Below are 13,441 nucleotides of genomic sequence, written 5' to 3' on the forward strand. Positions count from 1 at the left end.
TCCTATATTGAGGACGGTGAAACCTGTGACAGAATCAACAGAGAATATTAAACCTATCAAATGCTCAAACGGAACACTTGAACTTGACCCACCTGAATGGCCACATACTGCACTCCTAAGTAGGCTGCAATACAGACAGCAAGCAGGAGGTCAAAGATGGCAGGCTTCACTCTGATGTGGGGAGATCAAAAAGAAAAACACATCGGGTAAACAAACTAAAGCTCAGAGGAGCAATGTCTCTCAGAAGATATGAATCGTTGCTGTCGGACAGAAATCTTGTACCTCCTATATTTCTACATTTCCCCTCCAATACATGGCTTTTGAAATTATGTCATATGGATGGAAGCCAAGTCTGTGGACTTTAAATGTTAGTCTTGTAGCGTATATAGTGGCAGTGAATCTGCAATCATGTGGCAGCCACAGTGGGAGCCTCTCAATTCACACAAGTGTGATTTCTTTAATAAATGAATGCCCTACGTCATACTAGCGTCACACAAAAGTAGCAAATATAGCCGATATACTAGCTCAAAATGCACTGCGCCGCATTTTGAGCTTGTACATCAATTTTTTTGCCACTTCTGAATTTGAATCCTGAAAAGTAACATCTTTGGACATGAGGATTTCACCCAACATCCAAGGAAATGCAGGCCAGGCCCATTATCCCTTACCTATAAGCATTCATAGTCTGTTTGAGCTGGTCGTAGAAGACAAACTCTGGGTCCCTGAGGAGAGAAAGGAAGCATCTGTCAGAGCGATCTGGAGTGGTCGAACACACCTTAAACCTCTTAAACGTTGAGCTGATTGCTACAAGCCTATGAGGTAGACAAACAAACTTGTTTCCCTTGTCTATGTTTTAGGATCACCTTTTTGTTTTACATTGCGTAAAACAAAGCGAGTCACAGACTGTGAAGAAATGATGACTCACAATGTCAAACGATTTCACATGATCAAACTTCTACTCTGTAAGGTAACCATTATGTTAAAAAATAAATAAAAGTGTGTACATATATTGCAAGTACGTCTGTTTTAGCCACCGACGAAAGCCCTGCCCCACTTTACCTTTTGTCAGCTTTGACATAGTGCCTTTTGACGTCCTTGAGGTAGCGTCCTAGATGATACTCGAGGGTGGACACCACACTGCTGTCCTTGTCCACTAGTTGGGCAGCTCTGGGCTGGGCAGTCAGCCAGTCCACCACTGATGATAGCTGTTCCTCTTGTACTTGCTACAGTGATGATGCACACCAAGTAAGACACAGACAGAACAGTCAAACATTAGCATGAGGTACATAGAATAGTCCACACCGGAAGAGAGAATTTCCAGTATTATCCACATGTGAGTGGGTGATCAACAGAAAGCCATGCCTCAACTATAGCTAGCAACAAATCTCAACAAGGACACTGCCAGACGTGTGCCTGAAAGTTTAGAAGCTTACCATTTGTTCAGTGAAGATCTGCAGATCCTTTGGGGCACCCTGTGCAGAGAGGCAGAACACAAGAGTAATTCACACAGATTAGGTATAGACAGAATTTAGGAATTCATTACATATGTAAGAGAAAGTCAAGGAACTGAAATGGATTTTATTTCAGAGATATTGTACCTTTTCAGTGAGGTTGTAGATGACTCTAGCCAGGGCTTCTGCAACCACTTTTGTGTTCCTGCTCAGCTTCTTCAAGTCAACATGAGGCCTGCAAACACAAAGACCAGAAGGACATACATACCGTTAGACCTGTGGACAAACAACTCAACAGAACAGAACAGAATAGAAGGCAGTCAGAAACTAAGCCAGCACGGTCAGAACCGGAAGAGAGAATGATTAATGAGCTTCCATATTTAAATAAACCTGACCTGCAAATAAGTCGTGAAATTGGCAGCCTAAAAACACACAAAGCCTGCCAAGGAAAACAATACTGAACAACCATTAAATAGCCTGACGTATTAGGTTCCATGTCACATTAACAAACAGATAAATGGTTCACCAAAACACTCACAGACAGACAGCTATGACAGCAGCTTGTCCAAGTGTACAAAGGGGATTGATTTGGATGGTGCTGCAAGACAGGGTTGGGATAGGTGGGGAGGCCAAAGGTTGGACGAACTGGACGAAGCTATGACGACCAACTACAACAAGCCACGACAATGAACAACAAGATGATAATGGTGATTATGATGGACACGTGTTCTTTTTTGTTGTTTGTCGGCGATTCCGAGACTTGCAGTAATGAACCCACCCAGCAGGGGGCTCTCCCGCTCCGTGGCGAGAGGAGAGGGACACTGACCGCACGTCCATGATGCTGGAGCGCTGAGCCAGGCGGTGTGAGGGCAGGTGAGAGAGAGTGAAGGCCGGCAGCCGGCGGATCCCGAATCGCTCATGCTCCCAGGCCAGTGTGTCATCAGCCAGGTTTATCTTCTTGTGAACCATGGAGAACTTTACCTCCGGGTAATGGCTGTCTACCACCTGGGACCACAGGGAGGGGATAAAGAAATAACATATAAAAAAGGAGTTTAGTTAAGCGTGTACCTTATCCCTGTGTAAGGCCACCTATGTGCATTGGTGATTTACATGTTTGTCTTGTTAGAAAATATAAAATAAATAAAAAATTGATTAAAAAAAAGGGAAAGAAAAGCGTGTACTATAGTTGGGACACGATTGTGCCCCATTGACCATATCACACAGCAGCAGATTTGCCCTTATGTTATACATGGCAATTGGTCAATTGAAAAAGGGAAGCTTTTTGTTTAGATCAAATCCGAAAATGAGGCTTCAGCAAAGGAGAATCACTGGTCCAACATAGTCCATCTATGGTTTCTGAGAGGCAGCATGTCTCCTGGTTCCTAGTCTAACATAGTCTATTGTTTCTGAGGAGCTGCATGTCTCGTGGTTCCTAGTCTAACATAATCTATTGTTTCTGAGGAGGAGCATGTCTCCTACCGTCTCCAGCTCCTTGAGCAGGGTATGCTGAGGGCTTCCCTCCTTTGGAGGCTTGGACACATGGAGGTGGAGAGTGTCATCATTCCCCAGAGTGTCCAGGCACAGCACAAACGCCACGTTGTCCTGGAGCAGGCTGGAGTCTGGAGAGGGAGATACAAGACACAATGAGGACGAGAGTGAAAAGCAGACATGAGGCATTGTTTATGTATAGAGAAGACCAGTGGAGCCCTGCGTGAATATCTATAGGGCTCAATGAGGCCGGGATTTATGCCAATTAAGTTTGCCACCATATGAAGATTAGTGTGACTGATCAAACGTTGGAGCTTATAATAAACTTCCTGTACATTTTTTCCTATATGATTTCCATAACCACCCTGGTCATAGATGCCTTGCTGTGTGATTGAGAATTTACACTGTCCTGTGTCCACTCCATCTCTATTCCGTTTGAGCAAATGTATAACAGGCAGCTGACAACCGGCAACCGTACCCGTGTGGTCCAGGTTGTCCTCTAGCCAACGTTTGGTGCCCTGGTAGTTGAACTTCCCTCCTCCAGACACAAAGAACAGCAGGTTGAACCTAAACACACAGAGACACATTATTATGACTCAAATGTAGAGTAATAATAAAGGCTCATCCACAGTTCCACATCAAGAATGATGATCACTATATACAGTATGTATCAAAATAAATCTCACTCAAGTGGATGGCGGACTCTCCACATCATTTCAGAGCGATTTGATGAATGATAGAAACACCAAATCTATAGGCTGTCACGTTCAACAGTCACAGTCATCATTGAGGTTCAAATAATAATTAGTAATCTGTAGTATTATGGACACAATCAGGTTAGTGTCCTGGGATACAAGACAATTTGCAGTGCAAAATTAAAGTACACACACACACACACACTTCAGCTGCCACTCGTAATAGTTAAAAGAACTGTTTCCATTCAGCTAAGTAGGTTACGACGTAAACAAAAAAGCATCTGTCCCACATTATTGACCACTGTAAGTGGAAGTCAATGCAGTTCCTGTCAGTAGAGTGCATAGTTAATGAAGCTCTGTGAAAGGGTTTGGATGATGTCCAGAACTACTACAGGCTAGCATAGACAGACTTCATCTTTATGTGCAGTACTGTGAGCGATAGAACACCCCTCGCTTCTTTTTAGAAATATGTCCAAGCCCCAATGTAATGATAAGTAATGTAATAAGTAATGTGATAAGTAATGTGATGATAAGTGTGCAACTTCTCCTCAGTTCAAGTGAGTCAAAAGTGGCATTCCACATCCCATCCAGCAGAGGGCTCTAGTGTACAGTAATTGATGATATTCACATGGCTGCCATCTTGCCAGCAAGGTGATACCTAGGTGACACTTCCCATAGACAACCCATTCATCCAAACAGAAAAGTCCTCTCCAATTATATGAAACGTCAAAATCACCAACATTGCAGCTGTAGGGAAAGCTTGAATTATCCTCTTTCTGTTAGTGTTTGTTTCATAAAATAAAATAAATCTAAGTGCTGGAGTTTGGAAGTGCTCGTTGACTATCACTCAATGACCCATGCGTACCACTTGTTTTGAATGTGCACATAATGCCGGAGGCAGCAGGAGGTTGCTTTACTGATAACGAGTGCTTCCATACTCTGATAGTTGTGTATAATTTATCGTCTCCGTCCTAATCCTATGCTTCCATTTGGTGACAATTTGGCCTTTTACAGACGCGACCAATAAACCGTGTTTTCTGTCATGTTGCTGGCTTGCTTTGACAATGAATGGTAGACTCAGCATTGTTTAATCTGCCCCGTGTGGACGCAACATATTTATATGTAGCCTAAAGAGTATATGAAAGCCATTAAAAGAAAAATCCTATGGAATTTTACAAATTATTAATCGATTACATCACTAGCAAAAGACACAAACTAGGTCAATTCAATTAGAATAAACAAGTTTCAGGCTTGCAAGGTGTCGGTGTGAGCTTGTAGATTGGCCAGCACAGGCAGTGGTATATACTTCAATTATGATATAATGTAAAACTCATATACAGTTAATAACTACATCTCAACTCATAACAAAAATAAAGTGGCACTTGTGTCAGTACAGTTTGTACAATCTAATGTCATAGCTGCCATCTAGTGGATGAAGTTGATTGCACATTATAGACCGAGGCAAGCCTACAATAGCAACGTAACTCACGCAGGGACTCTGTAAGGACTAAATAACCTTGTGTTTTGTGTGTTTTCTATCACCCATACGCAAGGCAAAACGGACTCTGTCGAGACCTTTAGAGGGGGGGGGGGGGGGGGGGGGGATCATCTCCCCCATGAGGCCAATGGGCACTAGAGATGTGGCTGTACAGTAGATATAGATGTCTTGACTCTTGACTATTAGTCACCACAAATAAATGAACTTGCAAATAGTTTTACTACTCACCCAGCATGTGTTCTCTTATACGTGTATAGTTTAGAGAAGAGACGAGCCAGCTCAAGCAACATGGACACTCCACTGCCATTAGAGTCTGCTCCATAGGAAAGCCACTGGAGAGGACAACATTATGCTGGATGTCAACTTTCATATTGTAACCTCACGTTTGTCAGGTCTACGAGAAACTGGGATTGATTGATTTTTTTATTCTATTCGTTTTGTGTGAAGGCTTTCCTGAAATGTCATAAACACATCATTGCAGTACATATAAAAACACTATAATTTGTATAATATGTATATGTATATATTTTTTTGTCTTTACAAGTTACTCAAAAATGTATTACTACTTCAAAGTTCAAACATTTACTTGGGATAATTCTTTGCATTAAGAAAAGAAAACCCTGAAACAGACTATTTGACAAAAATAAAATATTCCTAGGTATATTTTACCCTTACCCCTTGTCCCTAAACTTATTTGCCATTTTTTACTATTTTGAAAAACCTAAAATCTACAAGCTCACAACATGTCGATGTAGATCGGCTAGTTGAACTAGTCGATCTAGGCTAGTTTTTTTCTTCAAAATAGTAAAAAATTGCAAATATGTTTAGGGATAATGGGTGGCACAGGACAGGATAGTTTCCAAAACCAAAAGACGTACCGGAGCCACACCAAAGGAGTCATAGTGAGCCACAAGGACAATGGTGGGCAGGTCCTCCCCGCCAACCCCAGCCAGACGACCCTGAGAGAAATAGGAGATCCTCATTAGACAAGTTATCGGGTAAAGATTTAAAACGATACCGTTGTTTAATTGGTATCCTGCAATGCTCAGTAAAGAATGCGCTGTTACTTCACTACAACAGCAGATGGTGCACTTTGCAGAAAGATACAGCTCCTTCATTGAGGTCTCAGGACATGATTAGGATGCCATCTTTGCAGCCACAGTCCATTTATAGGAACAATACAGTTTCTATTAAGCAGTTGTAGTACAAACAAATATGTATCTACGTGTGGAAAATATTCTATAGGCCTTGCCTCCATGTACTGTACTTGTTCTTGTTGAGGTGGTTAATTTACATATCCATGCAATACATTAAGAAATTAGACTTTGGGTTGATTAGAAAACTCATAACATAATTAATTTAGTTAGGGTTCACCAGACATTCAATTTTAATTCAATTACTGTGCCCTCTGTTCTAAGTCAAGCATGTGGCACATGAGACCAAGCAGTAAATTAAGTTAAGAATAGAGAGCTTACAGCAGTGACTAAGCCTAAAATTATGGGACCATGTAGACTATTAAAAAAACGTTATTGTGCAATGTTGTGGTCTACAGTCAACTAAGAGTAACCGCCTGCCCCCACTACTAGGCCTCAGAGGAAATCCTCTGTCTGTCTCCTAATCCCCTGCAGTAGGACTAAAAACCCATTTATTCCCCCTGGGTTTAACACCCTGCTTAGGTCAACACACATGTCAGCGGGCAACTCAGTAGTTCTGTTGTTTTTATTCTCTCTAAAACAGGGGTGGGCAATTATTTTTCCCAAGGGGCCAAATGAGAAACAGAAAATATTTTGGAGGGCCGGGCCAAAAGGCTGAACTTAATTATGCATAATATCAATTTTATTTCTATATAAATAGCAGTAAATGGCATTGTTTTGCAAAGCAATGGTAAACTAAATGTGAAACATTTGACTCAAATTATAGGCAGTGACTATTTTACATCATGATGATGTACAATAAGAGCACCCCTCACTTCACATGGGTGTGATTTTTTTTACTTTCTACTTGCACTCTTGCAGGCTTGAGACGTTTCCTTTCCCAGTTGAAAACTATGTTTTTGTTTAAGTTACAAGTCCTGTAAATACTAGCATTTTCTTTTAACAATGAGAACATTAGAGGTAGCTCTCTTAATAGTTCCATTCGGAGGACACTGGAGGTGCCACTTTCACAACCCATGGTGCGCTGCTTTCTATCGCAACCATTAAACAACGACGTTCTGAAAACAATAATAAGCCAACCAGTAATGGTATTGTTGAGACTTGGCAGCCTGGCAGGCGCTGTATGTTGATGTGTGCACGTTCGTTCTTCCAGATTTACTTGGTGGTACAACGGTGTTGATCGACTCGTGTGCTGAAAACAGACGTTCCACAAGCTCACGGCGCATCGCCCAAGCTTTCTGAACTTCAGAAGCATGCCACATTCTGGGCGCAACAATGCCATACGGCAGCATCTTAAAACATCTTAACTTTATTGGCGAGGCGGGTTAAATAAAGCAATGAAGCATAATGGGATTTAACTTGTCCTCCTGCAAGGAAGTTTGGTAATCAAAGCATGCGCCTGCGCCTACCGTGTTGTGGAGCTGCATGCTTCATGGCTATTTGCATTCACCGACGTAGTCAACAATAAATCCAAAAAGCCGACATTTTCGCATATGAGGGGGGTGAAGGAAGAAAGACAGTTTCTCAATCACACGCAATTCATGTGCACAGTTGACGTGCAGATTGTGTGAACTGTGAGAATGCATGGGCTTCAAAATAAAAGCGATGCGGTTTTAGTCCACCCATAAGGTAATTAGAAAGTATGTTTTATTTTCGGATAATCGGATTATCAAGTAATCTTTCACGGGCCGGTCAGAGTCAGCCGGCGGGCCGTATTTGGCCCGCGGGCCGTACAATGCCCAGGTCTGCTCTAAAATATTTGGCAAAATACTTACATAAGTAAGTACGCCGTAAGTACTGTACTTAAAATAATGTTTTCTCAAGGTTATGGTATTTCAGATTGCATGGCCTGGAGGTAGGATTCTCACCTCCAGGCTGGTGATGGCCCAGTCACTGACGGCTTTGCTCTGAGCTCCGCTGGTCACCATCTGAAAGCCATTGGCTGTGGCCGTATGAATCAGCACTATGAGAAAGGCAGAGCAGAACACAGTACAAATTAATCTTAAAATTGCTTTAAATGCATCATTAGGTGTGGAAGGATAGGATATGACTATCATTTGCCAGTGCCCACTACATCTTCTTACTGTAAATATATTTCTCACAAATATGCTGTTCTCTATATACTGTAATAATAATTGTATGTATGTTACATAAAAACAGATGAAAATGGTTTCACTTCTCATCGCCACCCCAAGAGCGTCTCTATGCTTAGTAGACACAGAGGTCTGCACAGAACTCTAAAACTGATGCCTTCTATTCAGCCGTTAACACAACTGCACAGTATCGGTGTATATCTGATGCTTAGGCACACTAGAGCTTGTACATCTGCTCTTTAAAAAAATATATATATATCTTGAAAGTGTGAGATCTGATGATTTAGAAGCCATTTGTAGGCCCGGACGGCTCGGCTGGCGTAGCCGCCTGGGCACCTTGACTGGCGTAGCCGTCTGGGCACCTAGACTGGCGTAGCCGTCTGGGCACCTAGACTGCCGCAACAGTGTGTTGCGGGATCGACTACTAATCCCAACGACCTTTGCTGCATGTCACTCCCCCACTTCTCTCTCCCTATCTCTATCAATAAAAGGTAGAAAAGGCCCCCCAAGAACAGAAAGAAGGCATTTGTAGAATGGGCCTCAGGTATTATTGGGTTTTAATTAATAAAGGTCTATCTAATCTATGGAAGTGTCCTTACCCTCGGCTGCAGAGGATGATTCCTGGGAGGAGGACGATGTCAGGGTCTGGCTGTAGATGGACAGCAGCTCATCATCCTCCATGGCAAAGTAGACAGGAACAATTGTCTCTGTGGACAACATCTCTGGCTCCAGCTCCATGAACTGCTAGAAAGGAACAATACAAGAGCGTAGGTTTGACAACTAGTACACAATGGTTATCACAGAAAATCTCTTTCAATAAATAAACATGAAGAAAATAAATTAGTAGTTCTAATCATCTAACCATCTAATCATCTAACCATCTAATCATACAAAATGGAGTATGAGACAAATATGTCTTTCAGTGCCTTTGCATCATGTTGTGCTAACTATCAATGACTCCATTGTCTCTCTGAACTCTGAAACTATTTCCTTTGAATTATTTTGTCCTTGGCAAACGTAAGGGCTTATGATGACACCAATAAAAAGGAATGAAAACATTCAAGCGTTTTTTGCGTTTGCCTCTTTGAACCCTAGAAGTCTGGTTTTGCCTGTTCTTGTTTTGAGTGGGGCACAGCTGATAGCATCATTGGTTTAATTTCAGTTTGTAGTTGTACATAAATCACTGTATAATAGAAGAGAAAAGCTCAAAGCTGTTTTCCTGACAATGCAGGTCCACAAACCACAACCTCCTGCATTATGAAACAGTGGAGGAAGTTCCAGTAGTTAAATGTACCAGTCCAGACTAAAGGTCCCTGCACATGGATTTTTTGCAGCGTTTTTCTGCTGGTTTTCCGAAAAACGCGTCCAGTCTGCAAGGACCTTAAGAGACACTTTAAGTAATTTCTTCCATAATAAAAAGAAAATGCTGTATTATTATTATTAACCAACTTATTTCACTTATTTTTGTGTCTTGGTTACTTGCACAGGCGTTATATCCTGCTCGCAACTGCTTTGCGCTCAAGATTTTTAACCCACTTAGGACTATTCCGATTCTAAAAACGCCTTAATACTGACCTAAAAATATTAATTCAAAAATGTTATGCCGCCAATATACTGTACATAGCAACAAGAACCCCAAAAGAGGTTCCCGTCCTGAAGGGGTAAAACACCAAAAGGGGTTCCTGCCCAGAATGGGCGGGATAAAACATCGTTGTGCGCCAACTTTGCACATGGAGGGTTAAGATAATTTTGTTGATCTTTTATGGGGTGTGCTGTAACGCCATGTTCCACACAGACTTTGCGCTTACAATTAAGACGACCCTTCATGCTCTTACTTTACGCTTGAAAACACAAATTACAAGGGTGTGGTTGTACACAAGAGCGCGCCTCGGCAGGCACACAAACAATGCACGTACAACATCTGACAACAGTCTGTTGTCTGCTGTTACGTTCCACAGTTCCCTGGCTCCACAGTACCTCTCACTCTCAGGCACACTCTAAAATCAGACCAGTCTGACGTGAGTGGTGCAAAAAACTCAGCTTCCCATCATGCACCTGTGCACAGTGTGAAGCTCAACAGCGCCACTTTGTCACCACATACATACATACATAGGAAGGGACGGACATAGCTGGGCATTGGAGTGGCTGCACCCTATGGTTGCACCACTCAAAAACTACTCTGTCACGGAACCTGCTGTCCACAGACTTGGACCTCTGCACCAAACAAGCAATCAACACTTTGGGGACACAGCCTTCAGTGTGGCAGGCAGCCCCCACCCTGTGGAATCCTCTCCCAATGGAGATGTGCCATGCTCCAACATTGGACTCTTTTAAGACTGCTTTGAAAAGACACCCATTCTCTCAGGATTATGGTGACAAATGTTGTTTTGATGTAAAAAGCATCCTTGGGTTCATGAAGTGCACTATATAAATTATATTATTATTCTAATGATTTACTAAAATGCGCAAGGTGGCTAGAACAAAATTGGCTGGTGCGACACGCCATGAATCCAACTGTAATTTGAGTGCAGCCCAATGTGAGCAGTGGTTGTTGTTCTGTTGGTGGTAACTCAATAGTTATACTTCAAGTCACAATCTCTGCAACGGTCTATACTTTTGTATGCAAGATAGTCATTTATGATGCCACTGGAGGTGAATACCTGTACTATGTCCTGAGGCATAGCAGACATGTTCTTGGGTAGGATGATGACCACAGCTCCTGCTGACTGGCGCAGGGCTTTCTGGTACTTTTCATAGGAGAAGTCTGTTAGCCGCATGATAACACAGCGGCGACTTAACACCTCCGCGTCCACAGAACGTGCCTCTGTGTTCAGTATGGCATTCCTGGTTCCTAGAGACAACAGAAATATTGTTCAACACATCCATTTGTTTGCAAAGTCATAGCATCTTTCGGCACCCTATATGTTTTTTATTTTTTATTTAGGAAGACCCGTCTGAACTGAGTGGTGCTGTGTGTGTGTGTGTGTGTGTGTGTGTGTGTGTGTGTGTGTGTGTGTGTGTGTGTGTGTGTGTGTGTGTGAGTTCAACAGTAACAGTTGGTGATCAACCAACACTATTGCCGTAGTAATTTGGACATACATACATGAGGACATAGTTGATAGTTGGAGTGGCTAGCAAGGTCCCGAAAGGGGCTACCGAGTTCTATTCTATGCTTCCATTTGATGACATTACGTATAGGCAGGGGAGGGTTGGTGTAGAAGTCATCCTCACTGTTTTGATAGATTATTGGGTTATTCAATTATTTGATTGACACCAAGGGCACGCCTCCTCAGGCCTAATTGATTGACAGAGAAATCATAAGTGGGCCTGGGTGATTGGTAGTATGCACATTGGTGGACAAACGGTTTTTACCAGGTTATGAGAGCCACACAGCACAGAGAGAACATGCCATAAGGAACTGAGAAGCTGTTGTACCAATGGACTTTAATGGATGATCAAGTTAAGTAATATGCAAACCAAAATGAATAAATTATACAACTATAAGCCCTAGGTGCATCAGTGGGTTTTGTTGACTATTACAGCCAAAATGTTGAAATGCCATTAGATCCCATTGATTCTTGTTCATAAATAAAATGTGAGATTTAATAACCCACATACTGAGAAGAGTTATTATAATGTTGCTATCACTGCTGACCAGAAATAAATCTCACTCTAACACATGAGGGACTGACTGCTACAGGACAGAAGGCATTGGCTAACCAAGCTAACTCGGCTAGCCACGCTAACACTGCGAGCTGTCATTGGGAGTCGGGACAGTTACTACACATAACATGCCACGATGATTTATCCAGCACCAAACGAGTATCCGATCTACAAGCTCACGATGAGACGCACTGTGAGCATCTAGATGAGATCTGCTATCTGTCGGCGAGCGACACTCACCGTACGGCTGTCCCTGCAGGTCGTACTGTTGCATGCGGTACACGGTGAATTCATGTGCGGCTTCGGCTGGGAGCGGTGACACTAGGATCAGCACCGCGGGGATGAACACAATGAAAGTGAGCGGAAACGATGTCTTGAACATGTTGTCGAACATCTCGCTCGCCTCCTCAAACATGTTGGCTGTTGTATTTGCGCGACAAAATCAGAGAGAATGTGTATATTTTGTTGCTGTCGCGGTTTGTCTCCACAACCAGGAAGGCACTGACAAGAAGGTTAGCTACTGTTGCTAACAGCAGCCCTAATGCAAGAGGAACCAACCGCACCAATTGACACACGCCTTTTGATCAGGCGTATGACTGTCACCTCAGCTTGCAACAGATCTCCTATGCATGCGGGCTTATTTATCACGCATGCAATGCACAAGTACTCAATGAAGGGCATTGTTTAATTTCCTTTCATTTTTATTTAATTTAGTTAAATGACGACCCCTTTAAAATATTTTAAACTGAATACAATGGAATTATGGCACATCTATGGTCCTTCAGGAGCTATCTGGGACAGCTATCTGTGACAGCTATTTTACTGTCAATGCATTTCCAACAGCAGATGGAGCTGTAGACCAGATATTACCACACCATGGATAAGAAAGGTAAGATAGTAGGCAGAATTATTTTTTTGACTCCAAAGAACAGCAATGTCCCTATGTCCACGTACGTGTCCCTAATCCCTATGTACCAGTAGGCGCTGTTGTGCTAGAAACAGAGAGAAAGATAGTGTTCCACTGTTGCCTGCTAATGAGAGAGAGAGAGAGATGTCTGCTAATTCCCCCACACAGTAACTCTGTTATCAACCGTTTCGGACGCGGGGCAGCTCGCCGGAACCGGGCTGGCACCATAGAGTATTAAAACTGGCACCCTGGGCGCGTTCCTGTGGGTCTGGATTGTCTGGGGAGTGGGGGACCCCCACACGGAGTTGCACCACTCAGTTCACACGGGTGTGATTTTTATTTTTATTTTAACATTGTTGCTTTAAGTTGTTGAAAAGAAAATTAGTGTTGTATCCATTAAAGGGACACTTCACCGCAGTGGCGTGAAATTTTAAGGGGCAGGTGCTATGGAATTTGGCCCAGACTGGCCCACCACAACCAGCACTCAGATAC

General features: G+C 42.7%; 1 protein-coding gene across 3 annotated transcripts in view; it reads right to left on the reverse strand.

Moving 5' to 3' along the window:
• ncln (nicalin) overlaps nucleotides 1–12,605 on the reverse strand; it is a 115,590-nt gene extending 102,985 nt beyond the window's left edge. For 2 of the 3 annotated variants that reach the window (XM_083767504.1, XM_083767503.1), the window contains exons 1-14: nucleotides 12,283–12,605; nucleotides 11,040–11,230; nucleotides 8,979–9,123; nucleotides 8,155–8,249; nucleotides 6,011–6,091; nucleotides 5,361–5,464; nucleotides 3,418–3,506; nucleotides 2,931–3,070; nucleotides 2,230–2,456; nucleotides 1,599–1,686; nucleotides 1,434–1,472; nucleotides 1,060–1,223; nucleotides 669–722; nucleotides 93–171 (exon numbers count right to left, since the gene is read on the reverse strand). In XM_083767504.1, the coding sequence (XP_083623630.1) occupies nucleotides 93–171; nucleotides 669–722; nucleotides 1,060–1,223; nucleotides 1,434–1,472; nucleotides 1,599–1,686; nucleotides 2,230–2,456; nucleotides 2,931–3,070; nucleotides 3,418–3,506; nucleotides 5,361–5,464; nucleotides 6,011–6,091; nucleotides 8,155–8,249; nucleotides 8,979–9,123; nucleotides 11,040–11,230; nucleotides 12,283–12,457 (1,671 nt within the window). In that variant the 5' untranslated portion in view covers nucleotides 12,458–12,605. The remainder of the gene's footprint in view (nucleotides 1–92; nucleotides 172–668; nucleotides 723–1,059; nucleotides 1,224–1,433; nucleotides 1,473–1,598; nucleotides 1,687–2,229; nucleotides 2,457–2,930; nucleotides 3,071–3,417; nucleotides 3,507–5,360; nucleotides 5,465–6,010; nucleotides 6,092–8,154; nucleotides 8,250–8,978; nucleotides 9,124–11,039; nucleotides 11,231–12,282) is intronic. The other variant, XM_083767505.1, reaches the window with a different exon arrangement.
• Between the last annotated feature and the right edge of the window lie 836 nt (nucleotides 12,606–13,441).

Source organism: Protomyctophum parallelum (genome assembly GCF_964188405.1).
Source record: "Protomyctophum parallelum genome assembly, chromosome: 6".
NCBI classification, from domain to species: domain Eukaryota; kingdom Metazoa; phylum Chordata; class Actinopteri; order Myctophiformes; family Myctophidae; genus Protomyctophum; species Protomyctophum parallelum.